This window comes from Mus musculus, chromosome 17, assembly GCF_000001635.26.
Source record: "Mus musculus strain C57BL/6J chromosome 17, GRCm38.p6 C57BL/6J".
Taxonomy (NCBI): Eukaryota; Metazoa; Chordata; class Mammalia; order Rodentia; family Muridae; genus Mus; species Mus musculus.
In genome coordinates, this window is record NC_000083.6 from 64033536 (window position 1) to 64054980 (window position 21445).

Below are 21445 nucleotides of genomic sequence, written 5' to 3' on the forward strand. Positions count from 1 at the left end.
TGGGTTGAAAGCTTAGAAGAGAAGTGCAGTTGGGTGTGTGAAAACTGATCCAGGGTTGTGGCTTGGAGGTGATAAATTTAGATACCATTTGAAGTTGAACCAGTTGTCTGTCTTAATGGATGGTGTGGGGATTGAGAAAAAGGCAGAAGTCAGTTCTATATGTTGCAGGTTTCTGGGAACAAAAGTAAAGATGTGTGATACATCAAATTTATCTGTCTAGGGTTTTGCATGATGATGAAATCCAGTTGAGTATCAAGTGCTGAGGTAAAACAAGACACTGTTCCATAATATAAATAGGGTAGTTGGGGGTGGGCCTATGTAAAGAAGAGGGGTCAGAACTGAGCCCTGGTCATTCCAGCACTGAGAGGTTAGGGAGGAAAAGCAGTCCTCAAAGGAAGGTGAAAAAGGAACCAGTTAGGCAGGGAGAAAACCAGGAACTATTACTAAGCCCTAGAAGCTAAGAGGAGGAGCTAGAGCAGGGAGGAAGGGTGCTGCCTAGGGTCAGGTGCTGGCAGGGAGTCCGCACTGGGTTTGCAAGATGCCAGTGCTAATAAGGCTCAGCAGTTTTGTTACAGCCCAATCAGGATGGTCTGTGGCAAAAGGAACCAGTGACTGGCTGGGGGCTGCATCAGAGCAGTTATTCTCTGTTAAGAAAAAGAATGGCTTGTTAGCCTGTAGTTGGAGATGATCTAATTGAAGGCTTCAGGAGTTGACAGTGTTAGGAACTGCTCCAGCAAAGTAAGGCGAGCATGAGATGTTCATAGTGGAAGAGAAACATAATGCAAACACGCTATCTCCATGGTAACTCAGGATGGAAGATGGTAGGCAAATGTGCGACTGAGAGTCACAGTAACTCCATGCAGATTGCTTTGGGGGCATATTTTGTTTTTGTTTCAGAGAAGTAGGGAGCAGCAACATCAGCAAGGAATGATGGGAATGTTGCAAAGAGAGTAGAGAGCAAACCAGTTATCCAAAAGTCTGGGAGTCCAAATGATCTTGAAAACAATGGCCTAGCCACAGTAAGGCCCTGAAGGTGGTGTTGTTGTTGACTCTAGTTAATTCAGTCAACAATGTGAAGGTCTTTAGCCATGTTTGAATAGAGTTGCTAGAGTAAAAGTGACACTTGAGTTCAAAGTGAGAGTGAAAAAGGGAAGTATTTCCAGTAGGTGATAACCATGATGAGGGATAATGGAAAACAAAGTCTCACAACTGGGAACTATAAGAAGAGTTTCAGTCCCACACCAGTGATAAGAACCTGAGGGAACCCTCAAGAACAAGCTCTTTGAGATGGTCTTAGTCGTATTGAGCTATTCTGTAGTGTGGATTTCTTGTCTTCCTAAATGCATTGAGTGGGATATATATCAAAGTAGAATGCTAGCTATAGAAGAAAGTTAGCAGTGTCTCTACGTGTGATGAATTGTGTAATAAATATTCGTTCACCTCTGGGAGAACAGATGCTTGAGTAAGTTCCCTTCCACCCTGGGTGGCCCTCAGACATCGACAGACTAATTCTACAGCAGACATGGTTGGTAGGATCAGTGCCAACATTTTCCTCTCAGAATCTTTGCTTTGTCTTTAAGCACAGTGATCTTCAATAAAATTTAGTGCCTAAAGCATAAAAAGAGTCAGTGGAAGGAGACCGACACATGCAATGCAGGGCTGATGTAGCATTCTCCTTTTGTTGAAGCCAAGCATTAGATTAGAATAACCAAAGTTTTTTCTAGCAAAGATCAACGTGGAGGTACAATGGAAGAGAAATGCCCATATTTATTACAACCTCAAATTTGTAATAAACAGCATAGTACTTCAGTTAACTCAAAATTCTTCATTTTATGCTTTCCTGAAATTCTTTCTAGCCAAGATTGGTGTGCTGTCAGACATGCCTTACAGTCATCATCTTTTCACTTTTAGGGGAATTTTGGTGAAGTGTATAAGGGCACACTAAAGGATAAAACTCCTGTTGCCATTAAAACGTGCAAGGAAGACCTTCCTCAGGAATTAAAAATAAAGTTTCTACAGGAAGCCAAGTGAGTTCTTTGAAATTATATAAAATGTGTGTTCATAATTCATTATATTTATCATTCTGCTGTACTAAATCCATCGAGGTAAGTTTCAAGACATCTAAGCTGTGATTGCTGCAGCAGAAATCAGCACTGTAGAGCCTCCCCAAGAAGGCATTTTATGTGTGGGCAGTTTCTTATTTGAGCTGACCTGGAGACAAGGTGAGCAGGCGTGGTGGCAGTGGGGATCAACAGTGGGACTGTTCTCTCTGCTCTTAAAAATTCTGCAGCATTGTTTACTTTATTGAACATATATTTTATATGCAATGCTGTCGTTGTGTTTGTAATAAAATGTTATTAAATAATATAACTTGTATATACCTTTTGCTATGTTTACATGGCTTGTGCCTTTATTGACTATACCTTTGATCCCTTTCTGAGAATCTCAGATTTTTTTTTTCTGTTTTGTGTCTGGCATTGTTCAGAAGTGCTACATGCTCTTCCTCTCCTGAGGCGACTTCTTTACATTATACACTCAACTAAAATTGAATGTCTGTCTTGACTATCCCTGTACTGTAGATAATTAAAACGTGTCTGCTGTTTATAAAGTCAGGTATACCGATTACATATTTTAAAAATGAAATGTAATTGCACAGTGTGTGCTAGACAGAAATGCTGGTGGGAGATGGATAAAGCTATGGCGGGGTGTTAAGGACAAGGACAAGCAGCAGTGAGGGCACCTGAGCTTGTGACGTGAGTCCTTTAGCCTCATCTCCAGGGATGATCAGAAGCACCCACACCCATAGACTCACTTTAAGTATTAAGAACTTAAATACTGTCTGAGGAACGGAGTTGTGGTCTTCTCAAGTACAGTACTGGAAATTGGTTGGTGAGAGGTGTATTTCTGTAACTGAGTTCACAGTCCTGCTGCTGGACAGCTCCATGGAGTCTTAGGGGCAAAGGCTATGTTTAACATTATTCTCACTTTTAAATTTACGATTCTCTTATTGTGAGTTAAAATGTTTTCTTTTCTTTTAACTGAAATCATCAAGTTTGATTAAGAAATGTAAGTTCTGTTCATTCAAGTTTTTTTTAGTATTCCTTGATAGACATCAGTTATATTATATAGTTAGCTGTTTTATGCAGTGTCTTTATTACCATCTTCCAGCCTTATAAAGGATATTTTATATTAAAGTCAAATATTCTTGGAAACTTGAATTTTAATTTCTATTAGAAATTTTACTAAGTCATTAGCAATATTTCCTTTGCTTCTTGATTTATCCAAGTTTATTTCCCTTTACAAGTCACAATATATTTTTAATCTAAAATGTCCATTTTTGAGTTGAGTTCTTTATCTGTAGATGCACAAAACATAGTTTTTCCTCTAGTTATTTTTTTAATTTTCATAGGAAAGAATGCAGCAATTTTCCCATGGGAATGAATTTATAATATCAGGGTGAAAGGGGGTTTAAGATCTTGTTCTATTTTAATGGCCATGCTTGAAGTCCTGCTAACAATTGTTTCTTACTTTATAACCTCTACTGAAATACTGTGTTTATCCAAACTAACTTCACACTGATTCAGTCCCCAGCCTACGTTGAAACTGTATTTGACCCTTTTATTAGCCCTTTTTTTAAAAAATTGTGTCTGCCATATGAACCCAGTCATGTAGTAAAGCAGGGTCTGTAACATTGGCCAGTGTGGGGTGATTTGGGGCTGACAGGCACTAGATGTTCTGAAGTGAGTTAGTTCCATGTGTCCTTCCTACTATGTGTGATAATTAAGCATTCACAGTGGGTACCAATTTTAAATCTTTGTCTAAGGATAATCAGCTCATTTGCATTTGTGATGTACCATCCATATTTATCAATGCTTAGTGATATATGCATCTTACTTATCAGAATTTGAAAACACATTGATATTTTTAAAATTGAGTTGTAAAATTTTAGTATATTCTAATTGCATATGTTCATTATCATAAGTTAAAGCATTGTTTTGTTCAACTGATAAACTTCTATACTTTTTCTCATCTAGAATTCTGAAGCAATATGATCATCCCAATATTGTCAAACTGATAGGCGTGTGCACACAAAGACAGCCTGTCTACATCATTATGGAACTGGTCCCAGGTAATGCCATTTGAGAGGTATACTTGATGACATTTTAATGTCATGTTTTATTGCCTTTTTACATTCACTCTCTTTGATATTTCCTTGTAAAGAGTCCAAGGAGTCTTGCATAACATTTTCCTGATAACAAAGCCTACATATATACTCAATATTTTTATAGGCCATAACATGTTTCTATTTTCTAGAAAATGTCAGCCATCGTTTTTGAGACAGATTTACTAGAGAGTAGTTACACATGGAGTTCAGTTATATGTAAAGTTTATGTGTAAAAATCTGTTTAGGAAAATGGAACGTCAGTGTAACTTGTCAGCGCGAGTATCGCCTGGTACGTGATCCTCGTATGTCACTCCAGAGTCCATCGCCACACACGGTCTCTCTGATTCAAACTCTCGTGGTGCTGCATATGAGTTAGGGGGTTCTCTCAGGGCTGAGCTACCAGGGGAGCTTCAGGCCTTGGGGTTTGTAACAACTTGTAGCAACAAGCATGGACAGCCACAAACTGGCAGAATATGTTTGTTTTCTGGTTTTCTGTCTTCCTGTTATTGACAAATGAGCTGAACTTCGCCTTTAAAAGTTTGCAGTGCTTCCAAACCAAAAACGGTTTTGCTTTCCCCTCTCAGTGTGTGCTTCACTTAACTTCTTTTAAAGAAGACATTTAAAGGAATACGGAAAGTATTTGTGGCTGTAATTAAAATTCTTGGAGTAAAAACGGTGTTGTAGGTTCCTTGCTAAATATGGCCTATAAAATGCTTCTACTGCTTCGGATTAGCATCCTGTTTTACCACACTAGTTTGGTTGCTCCCAAAGTACTCTAGGTATTAACATAACTGTATCACACATAGATTATCACTAACTTCATCAAAATGGCATTGTATCTGTTAGGTGCATTATATTTTGGCAAGATCGGTGTATGAAAGAGCATAGTCAAAAAAAAAAAAAAGCATAGTCTAACAACCTAGGAACAATGGGATTCATAGAACTATATATTCTCTATATGGTTTACTCTATATAACTTAAGGAATATTTAATATATAAATTATATAAACTAAGATGTTTAAACATAAACACACACACACAGATAGTGACTCATTGGCATGGATGAAAGGTTTAGATGTAAGTGTAAGCTAAGAAAAGCCAAAGACAGGGTGTGCAGTAGCCAGGCCAGTGTTCAGCAGTGCAGAGGTCTGAGCTCTGCTCGTGGCACACATAATGAAGTGGAGCACCTTCTAGTCAACAATCTGAGGGTCTTCCCATCACACTGCTCGCTCATCGTGTAACTTTCTCGGCTACTGCCTGGTAATCATTGACTTCTACCTGCCCCTTGCCCTGACTGTAAAGCATTCCCCTTTTGTTAAACTTACATGGTTTATCTGATCTGAATTTTAATTCACTTTCTTTCCTTGTTTCCTTTTCCCTTTTTCTTTTCTCTGTTGTGCAAACAGTCCTCAAGCATGGTGCACTCACTGTAGGTGTGCACTCACGTGGCCATGTGATAAGAACTTGGAGGGTGATCCATTCAGCTTGATGCCACTCTGATGTGATAAGTGTGAAAGTGACAAACTTGAGTCGTTAGGAGCTTGAAGGAGCTCACATCTTCCCTCACCGTAGTGTCCATTAGAAGTTGAATCTTCACTGGATTTTTTCAAGCTAGGGTCTAAGTGTCAGGCACAGCTCTTCTCTAGGTATCTCTGTGGCTGATCTACTCAGGGCTGTTCAGGTCTTGGCGGGGTCCTGTGGCCTGCTGTGCTGGTGGCTCTCAGTTCCGTGTGCTTTCCAACCATACCCCAGCTCTTTCCTACACGCTCTGTGCATCTTCAGAGCACATAACTGGCATGCCAGATACTTCAAGGGCATTGCAGTTCTCAAATGTGAGATCAGTTCCACCTAGAGCCTATCCCTACATAGATGTCAACTCTGTCATTTGACTGAACATGTTTATGAGAGACTATTTAATGATAGATATAGTATCCAGGGGTTAGTGTAGGACAAGTTTGGGCCACCATCTTTCAGCCCCGCCCACCACAGTAGATCTTCATAAAGACTAGCTGCATCATGGATTCTAAAACCCTATTAATGAGCATTCATATGAGAGTAGATTAATTACGAGCATCTTATGCTCATGCATGTTCTGGAGCATGATGATTGAGTCATTTGGAAACCATCCGGTCATTGTAGCGCTTTCTACAGTGACATGGTTCATTATACAGTGTCCAAGGAGCACATTCAGCAGTGTCACAATACTCTAAGTAGCAAGGTAATGGGGATACTCCCAGGCTCATCAGAGCAAAAGCATGTTTTCTCAATTTTTAAATTTAATTTGAAAGACTATTTTATTATGGCCATAAAATGTATCAACCTTTTTCTCTATAGAGAGTGAAGCTCACTTCATTTTTGATAACACCTTCCCTTCTAATGACTATGTTTTTATTTTACCTTCATTTTTAAAAACTGGCTTAATGGGATATATTTCATCTAAAGAGCATATATAGAGTGTGCATGTATTGACATTTATATAATCCTTTGAAACCTTTACCACATCAAGGCACGTCTGTCTGTCACCCTCATTCTCTCGTGTCTCTCTGAAGTTCTCTGACCTTTCTGCGCTATCCCAGTAAACCACTGATCCACTGGCCACCCGTCCTGTGAGTTAGCATTCCTTATTCCTTAGACCAGTGTGCACATGGCATCGTGAAGCACGTATTTAGTCTTATTTCTAAGGTCTTGTGTTTAGTATAACTAGATGAGATTAGTCAACTTTCATGTGTTATTTTTTTATTTAGCATACAGGGTTTTGTTGGAGCATTGCCATCCATATGTACTGTACCTTGTTTATTGTCCTCACTCTCCTGCCCTTCCCCACCCTTCTCTACCTTCACTGATCCCTGCATTCTCCTCCGTGTTTCTCCTGGATCTGTGTGTGTGTGTGTGTGTGTGTGTGTGTGTGTGTGTGTGTGTGCATGTACGCATGCAAATGTGTACCTGTAAACAGCCAAATATAAATTCTACATGTGTGTACTATGTGTGGTACTTTGTTTTTGTCCCTTGTATAACCCCTAGTTCTCCTCTTCTTTTCCTTTTCTGATTCCTCATATTCCATGTCTTAAAGATACCACACTCCATTCCTTTTGTGGTTGAATAGGGTCTCATTTTGTGACTCTATCCTAATTTATCTATTTTGCTTTTGAAAGACTTTTAGGGTGCTTCATTTTAAGGCTAATTACAAATTAATTTGATGTAGCATTCATGTACATGTTTTGGCATTATAATGTACTTTCTTTTTCTTGGGACATGAATTAAATGGATTATATGATATTTATGTTTAAATTTTTGAAAATTACAAATTGCTTTTCAGGGTAGCCATACTATTTTATATTTTATTCAACATGTAATGAGTGTTCTGTTTCTCCTATACCCAACCCCAATGCTTGCTTTCCTTTCTTAAGCCTTACTAATATGTATAGAGAGGTATTTTGTTATGTGTTCTGTTTGATTGTTTGTTTGTTTGTATGTACAAGGTCTCAATTATGTAGACTAGGCTATCTTTGAACTCCAAGATCAGCTTGCCTCTGTCCTAAAGTCCTGAGATTAGAGGTGATGACTCCCAAACCTGGCTTTTTTAGGGCTTTAACTACCTTTCTTGGCTGCATAAAAACACAGAGCGTCTTTTATGTGTGGTAGGGTAAAACATTTCTGGAACTTCTTTGGTCTAGTATCTTTGTAATCATTGTCTACTTTTTTAAGTTGGATCATTTGCTTTTTTATTCTTTCATACTTTAGGTGAATATCTATCCTTTTTCTCTTATGATTTATCCAGATCTATTTTTTAAGTATTTTTTGAAGAACAAATGTGTTTAATTTTGATGAAATTTAATTTTTTTTATGGATGATGCTTTTGGTAGTATTTCTAAGATAACTTTGAGCACGAAGCCACAAAGATTTTTCCATTTACTACAAAAGTTTCTAATTTTAATAGTTTGTTTGACTCTGATCCACATCTCTCTTTTCTGTTCTTGGGTTTCTTCATGCTACATGGTATCACACCATCTTGATAGCAATCATTTTAAAGGTCCCCAGAAGCAATGAAGACAATGTATGCTCAACATATTCTTGTCAGGAGAAGCAAGAGGACATAGTAAAGAAATAATGGTTTCTTTCATAAATGGTACAGGGAAAATTGGAGATTTCTATATGCAAAGAATGAAGTCAAGACTCATATCCTACACAAAAACCAATTAAAAGCAGACTGAGATCCTCAATGTCAAGTGATATACATCATGGAACAGAGCCTGGGGGAATCCCAAGGAAATGGGCCTTCACAGTGAGTTTGATGGATGTCACACCAGAAGGTCAGGCCACAAAACCAAAAATAAACATACTAAATCAAACTAAATTGCTCACTGGAAAGGAAATAGTCTAAATAAATAAGAAAGGAAGGGAGAGAGGGAGGGAGAGAGAGACAGAGAAAGAAAGAGAGAGAGAGAGAGAGAGAAAGAGAGAGGAAGGAAGGTAGGTAGGTTGGTTAGTTGGTTCAGGTTCTGTATTGAGAAAAGTGTAGGTAAACCATATATATATAATAAATGGTTTATAAAAAATTTATAGAATCCAGTAGAAGAAAAACAACTTTAATCAAAGTGAGCATAATAGATATTTATTTAATGAAGATATAAAAATAGCTAACAAGTATATTAAAAAATGCTTAAGATATTAGCCATCCTTTATCAAAACTACTTTGTTGCCGGTTAATATAGATAGTTTCAAAGAAGCCAAAGGATCCCTGATGTCTGCAGGGGTCTAAAGACTCAGTCACTATGTTTCTGAAGGCACATATAACTCATTATGTTAATCCTGGGGAGGTTCCCAAAGAAATTACAAAGAGGACTGTCCTATGGCCCAGTAGTCTTTCTCCCAGCATAGCACAGAGTAAAGGAATGCCCCACTCTACAATGCTAACCTCCCTATTCACAGTAGCACAGGGACAGACAGGAGTAGAGCCTGGTCTCACAGGGAAAAGAACAGACGAAATCTGGCACATGATTGACCTCCTCTGTTAAGTTTGGCTTGGAGTGGCCCCTCCTGACAGGAGCCCAGCATCAGGCAGAGTATTGGTTTCATGATTAGGAATTAAGGAGGAGAGGCAGGACTCACTCCTGGTATCCTTCCCAGCTCTCCCTGGGTCCCATGGCCTGCCTGGGACCCGGCTGCTGGGCAAGCTGCTTCACCTGTCCAGCCCTCCACTACTTCCCGATGCTACCATAATGGAGCCCAGCCAGACCCAGGGGCTGTGGAGGACATTTCTGCTTCTGACTATAGGAAACATAATTGTTACCTTTTTTGCTTGAGTATTTAAAGTTCTTATAATATACTCATACTACTTCAAAATAGTATTGTTGTGTCCCTTTTGTAAATAAAAAGCTACAATAATGAAATGGACAAGTAGTGTTTGTTCTTATATGATTAGGGCAGTAATATATTTCTTATATTCACCAAATACTTTCCAGATGTCAGCATTTGGCCTGACATTGCCGTGTGTTCTTCCCATGCTATTGCCATGTCCATTTTAAACAAGGTCAGTAACTGTAGTGTCCAGTGTGCAAACTGTAATTGGCAAAGATTTAAAACTCTCCTGCCCTGATCAGATAAGGAAGCTCTCTGGAATTATAAACCCAAAGTATATGTATGTTTGAGAGTGTAAGCATTTGAGGAGTCCTGAGTAATTTGAATACTCTGAGTGGACTCTATCTTGGTTCACATCATCTCTTGAGTTAGGAATTCTTTACCTGCTTGCTTCCTGACTCTCGGCTACATAAAACCAATGACTGTTTTAAATGGCAGTGAACAGTCATTACTAGAGCAGGACAGCGTTAGAACCAGATGACCCCTGATTTGCAGATGAAGACAGGGTCTGTTTTTGACAAAAGACAGACTTAAGGAATGCTTAGAGTCCAGGCCACTGTTACTTGTTTTGAGAGGCTGTTGTTAGCTCAGACAGGACAGTGGGCAGCAGCCTGCACACTAGGAACCACCAACTACCAGGGTTTTAGAAAGGCTTGCAGGCCAGCAATTTCCACTCTGTTCTCACTAGAATCTGGCCACTACCCCTTTTTTGAGTCCACGTCTCCAGAGAAGTGATTTCATACTGGTTTTCAGGTGACACAGATACATGGCCCTTAACAAACCTACAAAGCTAACTGAATTTAAAAATGAGTTATAGCTTTGAAACTCTTAGGATTATTGCAGGGTTAATGTGGGTTTTAGACATTGTGAAAATATATCTTACCTTAATAGTATGATTTCAAAGAGAAAATCAAGTTTATGTGGTTTATATGTCTGAATATTTGGGGTTAGGAGTCCAGATATGGTTATTAATATCCATCTCATAAGAGCATCCAGGAGAAATCTTTCAGTTACCAGATTTTTTTTTAATTATTCTATTCTGTAATTCCTGAAGTCAGGTTTCATTGCATGTTTTTGCCAAAAGAGTAATTATATTAAAAAGTAAGCATTTACTCTTCTTCATTTTGAAATCTAATGTTTTCATTTGATTTTAACATTATCGATGTCAGTCATGTGCCCTGACAGCTCTGAATTTACCTGCACAGCCTCAGGCAGTGATAGCCCCAGGTTTCTTGGTAACTAAGTCGCTCCATTTGGGCCCTGGGTCCTACTAGCCCTTCGAGTTTTCACAGAGACAGAGAAAACACAGCTGACAAAGGACTAAAGAATGTGGCTCCTGGCTGAAGAGAGCCTTAAAATATGAATTGTCATCTTTCCTTACATAGAGTTCACCTATTTCCAGATGAGTATCACTCCACAGTAGTCAGTGCTGAAGTCAAGAAAAGGACAGGAAGTAATTCTCAAAGTACTGCTTATACAAATGTGCAACTGGTATATCTGGTTTAGTTTTTTTGTTTGGTTTTGACACAGGGTTTCTCTGTGCAGCCCTGGTTGTCCAGGAACTTGCTTCACTCTGTAGACCAGGATGGCCTTGAACTCACAGAGATCTGCCTGCTTTGCCTTCCAAGTGTTGGGTTTTAAAGGCATGCACCACCACCACCACCACCTGGCAGTTTCTTAATTTTGAGATAGGGTTTCCCCCATGTAGTGCTAACAAGCTGAGAGCTTACACTCTCGAGTAGGCTGGCCTCACACTCTGTAACATACGCCTGCCTCTGCCTCTACGGTGCTATGGTTACAAGCACAAGGTACCATATCAGTCTGAAATTTATAATATTACAAGTAAAAAACCCAATTCTGTGAAATTTAAGTTTTTTGTATATGGTAGAACAACTTTGATATAATCTAAATTAATATAATTATAAACTGGTACACTGAAGACTTCAATTTGAGAGACTAAATGATTCTTTTGTTAGCTGACTTTAAATTACATATTTGCCTGAATTTTATAATTTGAGTAGGAGTGTGCACACTTGCCAGTATTAATATCACAGTTGATACTTTTGGTAGAACGTGAGATGTTTGCAAATCAACTTCAGAAAGATGGCATCTTTTAGCTTGTATCTCTTTGAAGCTCCATTTGCTGCTTAGCAGCCTAATGCAGACATGAACTAAGTAGTTTAAAGTGGCTAGCTCTGAGATACTACTGATATAGTCAGTAACCTGCTGACATCTCACCCCACCTCTGTCTTGTTCTTGAATGTGCCACTCCCTTCTAGTGTTCATGCATGTTAGTGGGTGTCATTTTCCAGAGGTTGAATTAAATGCCAGACATCAACCCAGAAGAGGAAAAGCATTGCATGTCTGGGGCAGGGTTTCCAGAAGCAGGTGCTGGGCCGGCTGTTGCTGTGAACACTGAGCTCTGGAGGACATGAAGCAGAGCCTTATGGGTTGTGTGCATCTGCGTTCCTCCCCTGCTTTGTGCTCTGTCACAGTGGGTGTGCTGCTTGTGAGTCAGAGGCGCCCTTGTGGGGGCACTGACACATGGTGAGCAGCACGATGTTCTCTGTCTGCTCTTGCTCTGAGCTCCTGTGTTCTAAATGCCTTCCTTAATGGTACTTGAAGATCCTTGATTGAAAGGACAGCGTGGGAGTTACGACTACGTGTGTGTCCTTCTACACAAATAAGCCATCCTCGGTTTTCTAATTGACTTTTATGCGTTCATGATTATACTTGGAAAAGTCTGAGACTTGTTAATAATATTTTAAATGATAGAAAATTTGCTTTATTATTGACAATCCTTTGAATATAGAATTATAAATTTTGGTGAAAATAGCTGTTCATATTAAAATGGCTAATTTTACCATTTCCCCAGCAGTCTATACAGCACATATTCATCTGGGCATTTCTGTTACTAGACTTAGAAAACACAGCTACTGAGACATTGTGGAGGTGGTTACAACTCTTTAAACTCAGTTTAACAGTTGTTTTTAATGCACAGTACATTGAAGGCAAAGGTGAAAGTGTAGTATGTATGTGTGTATATTTATGTGTGTATGTATGTATTTATGCATATATGTCTCTGTGTGTGTATGCATGTGCGTATGTTCTTTGTTTTTTGGCTTTCACTAAAACATTGCAGGTACTTACTCAGGTGCTATTATGTGGACACCAGGTAAAGGCCTTTTGTCAGCATTAGCCAAAGGTGTCAGAATGCTGCTCATCCTTACATTTTTAATATTGCAATTTATTTAAAATTAAAAATTCAAACACATGTGAATAGAGGAAGCTGTCTGTCCACCCAGCTCTAGCCCTCACCCAAGAGTGTGGTGTAGTGACCCTCCAAAATAATACTATGTGCCGACAGGAAGGAGTGCAGATGGGAAGGAGCACATCCAAGCTATGGAGAGGCTGGGAAGGGGCACAGGAGGGGAGCGCTCAGAGGTGGGAGGCCTCCTGGGAGATGCCATTTCCTTTCCTGATAGGTCCTCCTGGGGGCTGTCAACAGAAATGGCCTCCTGGCAGTGACATTGAAATGATGTGAGTGTTCTGGTCTCTAGGTGTTAGCCTGTTCAGGAATTATACTCATCTGCTGTGATACTGACCCAGGCAGAAGGAAGCTCAGAGTCTCATAGCTCCTAGCAGTCCCACCTGTGTGAAGCATCAGCTCCATCCTTTCAGCCACAGTGCTTTTTGCTGGTGCACTCTCAGAGCTCCTGAGGCCTCGGGCTGGGCTCGGGCTGGCAAGCAGGGAAGCATCTGCTCCTACCTCTATCTGCAATCATGCCAAGTTTTGTAAGATAGTGCCTGTATTCAGAACCTACATCCTAGGAAAACCTGATCATCTCAATTTGCATATTAATATTTATGGAGGTCAGAGGCTGAACTCCGGAATAGCAGTGTTCTTTCAGCTGGGTATTATTGAAATGTTCTTAGAACAAGGAGCTCTGTCTTTCCGTCATCTTCACAGAAAGTTATTGAACATTGATGGTGGCAAATGTGGAAGGTACCTTGGCCAGAAGAAAACTGACCAAAAGGCCTACAAAAAGGAACAGAAGATAGGTGAAATGCACACAGATTCAGTGCAGGAAGTAAGCATGAATTACAGATAGGAAGTATAGGCTTGTGGTCTAGTTTTAGAAGCCTCAATAAGGGTGAGACAGTTGAGTAATGGCTGGTGACAGTGAGGGCCAAGCAGGTAGGTTCCAGCAGCTAAGCATCCCTGGATACTGGAGCATGAGCTGTGGGGCGGGGTGCCCCGGATACTGGAGCATGAGCTGTGGGGCGGGGTGCCCTGGATACTGGAGCATGAGCTGTGGGGCGGGTGCCCCGGATACTGGATCATGAGCTGTGGGGCGGGGTGCCCCGGATACTGGAGCATGAGCCGTGGGGCGGGGTGCCCTGGATACTGGAGCATGAGCCGTGGGGTGAGGCAGGGACTAAAAAAGTCTGGGGATGAGGTGCAAAAGGAATGGGGTTCAAAAGCTAGACTTTGAAGATCAGAGTGAGGCTGCACATCAGTTTGAGCGCCTTGTGATATTTACACTGAAATGAACAGGTCCCTCCTTTTCTTTTCAGCTGCCAAGTAAAATAATGAGACGGACCTCCACCCATGTCAAATGTAATGACTACTGGGGAAGACACTTGCGGTCCCCAGGCCTGTGTGATTGTATCAAGTGGACAGGCCGATGTAGTTCCTTGTCCTCTTCCTTGAGACTGGGAAAACTTAAAGGACATTATTGGTATTCTAGCTGTTTCCTGCTTAGTTTGTCTCTGTGGAGATTAATTAGTTCTGAAATTCCACTTGGTGTTTCCTTCTCTCTTTTCTTCAGTTTTTTGGTCATATTTAATTTCTCATTTCATTGCTTTTTATTCTACCTTATGTATTTTCAGATATAGTATTACATCAAAGTATCTATCTCCCCAAATTCATTGTGAAGGTTGCACTTCATAATCCCAGCACTGAGGAGGCAGAGGCAGGCGGATTTCTGAGTTCCAGGACAGCCACGACTATACAGAGAAACTCTGTCTCGAAAAACAAAATCAAAACAAACAAACAAACAAAAACAAAGAGTTGTATAGACTCTTGTCATTGGAAATAATATTGGAAATTGCTTAGTCAGGGTTTCTATTTCTGCACAAACATCATGACTGTACTGTCTAGTTTTGTGTCAACTTGACACAGCTGGAGTTATCACAGAGAAAGGTGCTTCAGTTGGGGAAGTGCCTCCATGAGATCCAGCTGTAAGGCATTTTCTCAATTAGTGATCAAGGGGGGAGGTCCCCTTGTGGGTGGTGCCATTTCTGGGCTGGTAGTCTTGGTTCTATGAGAGAGCAGGCTGAGCAATCCAGGGGAAGTAAGCCAGTAAAGAACATCCCTCCATGGCCTCTGCATCAGTTCCTGCTTCCTGACCTGCTTGAGTTCCAGTCCTGACTTCCTTGGTGATGAACAGCAGTATGGAAGTGTAAGCCGAAAAAACCTTTTCCTCCCCAACTTGCTTCTTGGTCATGATGTTTGTGCAGGAATAGAAACCCTGACTAAGACTAAAAGAAGTCAGGACTGGAATTCAAGCAGGTCAGGAAGCAGGAGCAAATGCAGAGGCCATGGAGAGATGTTACTTACTGGCTTACTCAGCTTGCTTTCTTATAGAATCCAGGACTACCAGCCCAGAGATGGCACCACCCAAAAGGGGCCATCCCTGCTTGATCACAAATTGAGAAAATGCCTGACAGCTGGATCTCATGGAGGCATTTCCTCAAGGGAGGCTCCTTTCTCTGTGATAACGCCAGCCTGTGTCAAGTTGACACAAAACTAGCCAGTACAGAAACCATGAGAATAAGAACACTTTGCACCTGTGACGATATCATTGTCTTTATTGGTCTTCATTTGTCCTACTGTAGAACTCAAGTGGGTTGCCACTGTTCCTATTTATACATGTGTGTGTCAATTCCTGACACAGCTGTGCCTGAGGTGGAGGGCCTAGTAAACCCTTACAAGATGAAGTCTTTACCTGGGATTAAGTTGGCCTGGTTTTGTATGCTAAACTTAGAAAAGTCTCTTCAAAGTAAAAACATTGAAAGAGGTGATTAAAGAGAAGACTGTGAGACACAAGAGAGATGTGCATAAGGTGGCCCAGCCAGTGCTGACTGCAGGCTTCTTTGTCTCTTCTCTGTGTGCTAATGTCTGTGAGGCTGTGTTTTCCAGATTGTTGGAAAAGACTTCTAAGTGACTTTATCTTTAAAGTACCATTTGCTATGCACAAGTACATGAATTTGTATTTTTCTGTTAACTTGTAAATTAAGGAAGATCTCCTCCCACAGTCTACAGTTAGTACTTGCAGTGTTCTGCTGTTTGACACAGGATAAACCCCTAATTCGAGGCTTTGTGGAGCGCTTCTTACATCTCCAAACATGCTTAAAAAAGAAAAGAAAGAAATTTGTACAGACAATACATGACAGTAGTTTAAATTATCATTGAAATTATTTACATCTGTCAAAAGTCATTATTTCACTTTCTTTGTAACTAGTGGGAATACAATGCAATGGGGTTTATTATCCTTTTTATAATATTCTATGTTCACAGCACAGTATTTAATCAAAGCCAGTCAGTTTTAATTAAAGACAAACCCAAGAAATACAGTGATAGTTTTTTATTTGAAATTCTTGTATCATCCTGTATTTAAATAACTTTGATGTTCAGTAATGTACTCTTTTTAAAATGAATTTCCACCCTTTATGAATGAATCTGTTATTCTCAGATTTGAGCTAGTTTCTTAAATGATAAACAGTGAGCAGACACTTTAGCAATCACACATTTATTACCTAAATTTTACTTGAAAAACAAAAAACAAAAAAACCAAAAAAAAACTGAAAGAGCCTCTGGGAGAGCCACTGATGGCAGGTGCCTGTTTCAGGGCCTCGGAGACTGCTGGGAGAAGATGGCATTTACCTTAAGACTGGAAGAGTAAATGTTCTCTTCTCTGACAGAGCCAGGAAGCACATAGCTGCCATGTGCACAATATGTGTGAGGTGCACAAAGGACCTTTGTGTTGAGGAGGAGGAAGAGAAGGAGCAGCAGCAGCAGCAGCAGCAACAGCAGCAGCTAAGCAGAGGCCTGCTGGGAACAAGACTGGAAGGGCACACAGGATGGGAAAATCTGCAGCCTGCAAGTCGGGTGGGAACAGTTGGCTTGTCTTCCCAGTGCAGTGTGTTTTAGGTAGTAGAGTGATGGCTGTCTTACCATTGGAAGTCACTTAGGGGCACAGGGGACGCCTGTTTTCAGTCCTGGATGCTGTTCTCTCTTGGCGTGGTCTCCCTTCCTGGAGAGTAGATCTCTCAAAGGGTTTCCATGAGATTTTGTGTTTGCACTGTATAATAGGGAACATATGATTCTTTCAACTTTTTAAATATCAATGACAACTTTCTTTAAGCTCTTTCTTGCCTTTGGTATTTTGTTGTTACTTGGCAAAATGTCATAGAGATTTTATTCTTAAGTAAATGAAAGCACTTACCTTGGGGCTCACAGTTCCAAAGGTGTAGGCATGGTGGTGGGCAGGACACTGGAGCAGTACTTGAGAGCTTATATCTCTCTGACCCACAGCAGGAGGCAGAGAGAGAAGAGAGAAGTAACCAGAAATGTTATAGGGTTTTCAAACCTTAAAGCCCTCCCCTAGTGACTCAGCTCCTCTAACAAGGTCAGCTTCCTACTCCTTCCCAAGCAGTACCTCTAATTTAAAACCAAGCATTCAAATTAGTCTGTGAGGGCCATTCTCATTCTAGCTACCATGTTCCACTCCCTGACCCCACAGGCTTGTAGTGATATCATAATGCAAAACACATTCAGTCCAGCATCAGAAGTTCCCTTGAGTCTTTGACAGCTTCAACACTGTTTAAAAGTCCCAAGTCTCATCTGAGAGTCAGTCTCTTAGTTGTAGCCACCTGTAAAGTCAAAAACTGAACTACATCCTTGTCACTCACCCTGGCACAGAGCGTACAGCTTCTGGAAGGGGAGGAAACAGGGCACAGTGAGGAAATGCTGGCTCCAAAGCAAGGTCACATCTCAGCAGGGAAACTGCTGTAGTGCCATGTCTGATGTCAAAGGCCTTCGGTGGCGCCGTCCTTCCAGCTTTGCCGACTGCAACATGCTTCTCTTTAAGAGATATCTTATTGTATATATGTATATGTAAAACATACATATAATAACATATTATATAATAGAAATTTTTCTTTTATTCTCAGCAGTTACATATTATGTTTGTTTTACTTGATAATGAAGAATATTTCAACAAAAGAGTTGTATATTTATATTTTCTGTCATATTTGTGACTAAATTCTACTCTTGAATATCTAAATAGATAAGGTATAAAAAAGATTAATTTTTTTTAAAAAACTTACCCTTAGAAGAAAAATATCAATAATAATTACATCCTAACTTTAGAGATCTCTAGACTAGATCATGGCAGCCTATGAGGCTTGTGTTTCTCAAAGCCTTGACAATATTTTGAGTAAACATAAGTACATATAAGGTATGAGTTTATGAGTGGCAAGCAAGCCTCATATGAAGTTTTGAGCTAAATGGAGATTTCATTCCTTATTAATAAGATGACCTGGCTCATTCTGAGTGGTTTTGTGAAAGACAAGGGAATTCCACTATTTATGAGTAAGAATACCAGAAATTATATTCTTCTGATCTTGCAGTTTTTCCTTTGATCAGAGGTCTTTCACCCCAGGTTATGTGATTGTGGAGTAAGGATATTTTTGTTTTTAAAGAAAACTATAGTCCTTTGGGGACTCAATCCCTCTCAAAACACCGGAGGGTCCTCAGCTTTCACCACTGACACTCTGAAGTCCTCGGAGCACTTGAGATGCACTCATACTGTCACTCAGAACGTGGTGCACTGTGGGTGAGTGTTGCCTGTGGAAACGTGGCTGCTCTGACTTGGAGCTGCACATGGCTCGTAGTTCCCACTTTACTGCTCACAGTGTACCACTTTGTAAGTAAACGAAATGATACGTGCAAACAGTGTGGCAGCAGCTGGACACACTCGAGACTCTGGTCGTTACTATTGCTTAAATAGTAAGCATAATGTGCTGGGCTAGTTTCATGTCAGTGTGGCACAAGCTGTAGTCATCTGAGAGGAGGCATCCTCAGTTGAGAAAATGTCCCCGTAAGCTCCAGCTGCAGGGCATTTCCTTAATTACTGATTGTGGGTGGGGCCACTCATGGGTGGGTTGTATTGGGTTTTACAATAAAGCAGGCTAAGCAAAATGAATGGCAAGCCAGTAAGTGGCACCCCTCCATGACTTCTGCATTGGCTTCTGCCTCCAGCCTCCTGCCCTGTTTCAGTTCCTACCTTGGTTTCCCTCTGTGGACTCTGATTCAGGATGTGTAAGCCAAATAAACCCTTTCTTCCCCAAGTTGCTTTTGGTCATGGTGTTTTATCGAAGCAGTAGAAAAGTAACCTAGGCATGTAACCTGAAATATGGATTATATTTTTAGTTCACTGGGCTATTAGGTTCCTGTGTGCCCAGATAATTCATGATAGATGATTCATGCTCTTCTGAAATCTGTTACTGTTTACAAAGCATTGAACTTGTTGAGGTTGAATTGTAAATAGATATAAACTAACTGTCTGAGAACTCTTCGTCTCCTCTCACTTTGGCACACCGAACCAGAGCCTGCTGCCTATATGCAGTCAAGGATCTCCCTGAGTGTGGTGCAGCATACATTGGTAACCTTAATTAAAATACTAGGAGGAAATTGTGGCATCTTTGTGCCACTCAGTTTCACAGTTCTCTAGCCTGAACTTTGTAGATGATAATGTCATATCACAGTGTCCACTGTTGGATGTGTCTGTCACAGTATTAATAACAATTAAATTTTCATTTAACAGGATGTTGCTAGTTCATAAGTCAGTATACTTGAAATTATGAACATTTTAGATTCTTTGGTGAAAATTGCATACATGTAAACAAATTAGAATTACAAATAGCAGCGTCTATGGACTATATTTCAGGAAATGCAGCTAGAAATATAGAAGATAATATGTTTCTGAAATGCAGTATAAAATATACGGTGGTTAGAATGGACTGGGGAGGCAGATGGGCCAATCAGGATCTCAGGTGATGCACTCAGCTGACAGCAGGAAGTGGTCAAGGCTAGAAGACAGATAGGCAGCCGTCTGGTGACAGGAAGGGAAAGCTGTCTGAGAGCAGGGTAAATGGAATAGCCCGTTCCTGAAAGCAGTACCCGGGAGTGGCAGGCCAGCGTGTGCCTTTGTCAGGGTCAGACAGTCACTCTCAATCCCGATTACTAAAGGCAAATTTATAACTGACTTAACAATTGAGCTATGAAGACTAGTGTCTGAGTCCAGTTTGTGTTCTGGGAGCATTACAGAGAAAGTAAAGGTAATACTGCCAAAGAGGGAGATATGAATGTCAGTGATCTTATAGAATGCTCTGCATCCCAAGACAAGGTTGATGGGCCATTGAGTCATCGTGTGAGAAAGAGTGGCCATAAGAAGGGTTTTCTCTGTTTGATTATTGCCTTACTAGCCAAAGAAGTACAATATAAAATTTAATACCATTTGCAAAAGATTTGATGCCGTACATGTTGACGCGTGTAACGTGTAACGTAGAACAGACATTGGAGCTGCTCTGTGTGTCTGATCCTTAGATTGTGTAAGGCTGCTGACCGGTTCTCAGGACGCAGCTCAGGAACCCTGTAGAGTGACGTAGGCCCTTGGCCTCGGCCTACTTCCTTTCCTTTGTAATGCCAAGTGATCTCTTTTTAATTCTGCACAGAGAGCTTTCATCTCCCTTTGTGCGTCATTGAGGAGCTGTACCAAGAGCTTCTGTGGTTGAGCGTGTGTATCTTCCCTTAGAAGAGGTATAGCTCTGGAATTTCTAATGACAGAAAGCTTAGGAGATTTGAGCTTCCCTATAAGAAGCAAAATAATAGCTTCAAAGTACAGTGTTATGTGAGCCATGTGTTTTACTGATAAGAGTCCATAAGCAGAGCTGCTAGAGAAACAAGATGCTTTTATATGGATTGTGGGAAAAGATGGATCAAGCTAGCTTTTAGTTACTGTGATTTCGAATCATGATTTGGAAGGCTGCGATGCTCACCGCTATACCACCAACACCGCACTACCAGGACCAGAATTTGGAATGAGACAGGGAGTAGAGAAAAATTAGGTTATTTAAAATATAGATACCCTTTTTTATATGGTATAGAACAAAAGCAAACTTAAAGTCATACGTGAGGAGGATGTTGGAATTTCAAGCATTTTCGGTGAAGGAAGATATTTGAAGATTAGTAAAGAATTCTTTATATTACAAGTATGGTCCCAGTTCTCCCTGAGAACCCATAAATAATTGGCTCCAAGTTCCCTGAGCATAACACATCTACATATACTCAAATCACTTACGCTAAAAGGGTACAGTGTTTGTATATCACATATACACAATCTCTTAATTAATTTAAATATTAAGTTACCTACAGTACCCTAATATAATGTTGACATAATAGTTATATAGTATCTTTTAGAGGCTAATAATAAAGAAATGTCTACACATGCTTTGCACAAATATATATTATTAAATATATTTTCAGTCCACAGATGGTTGAATACTAGGATACAGAACCTTAGATACAAGAGCTAAATAGAATTTGTTTGTTTCATGTACTTTTAGTGTGGCTCAGAACATACATTGACGTTTTTATGTAACATTGACAAATTAATAATTACCAGATATTCAGTCTGTGGTTGCTTTGATTGAGGTTATATTTACATTAAATTCTAAAATATATTCTCTGTGTGACCATATTCCATTAATACATTGAATATCAGTAAAGCTAGCTTTCAAACTTCACATGTAATTTTGCACTAGTGCCTTCTCTGTGTTGTAGGTTACAATGCA

The 21445-nt window shown here is 40.2% G+C and overlaps 1 protein-coding gene and 1 long non-coding RNA gene across 19 annotated transcripts in view; one reads left to right on the top strand and one right to left on the bottom strand.

Moving 5' to 3' along the window:
- Positions 1-21445, top strand: part of Fer (fer (fms/fps related) protein kinase) — a 284447-nt gene that overhangs the window by 171463 nt on the left and 91539 nt on the right. For all 18 annotated transcript variants that reach the window (XR_003952084.1, XR_003952086.1, XR_385280.4 and 15 more), the window contains 2 exons: positions 1912-2027; positions 4035-4129. Coding sequence is in view for 13 of the 18 variants with exons in the window: in XM_006523641.4 (XP_006523704.1) it covers positions 1912-2027; positions 4035-4129 (211 nt within the window). In the remaining 5 variants the exon portion in view is untranslated. The remainder of the gene's footprint in view (positions 1-1911; positions 2028-4034; positions 4130-21445) is intronic.
- 1110058D11Rik (RIKEN cDNA 1110058D11 gene) lies at positions 16327-17137 on the bottom strand. Its single transcript, NR_130982.1, has 2 exons — positions 17035-17137; positions 16327-16890 (listed from the first exon to the last, which is right to left on the bottom strand). It is a non-coding gene; the product is annotated as an RIKEN cDNA 1110058D11 gene (long non-coding RNA).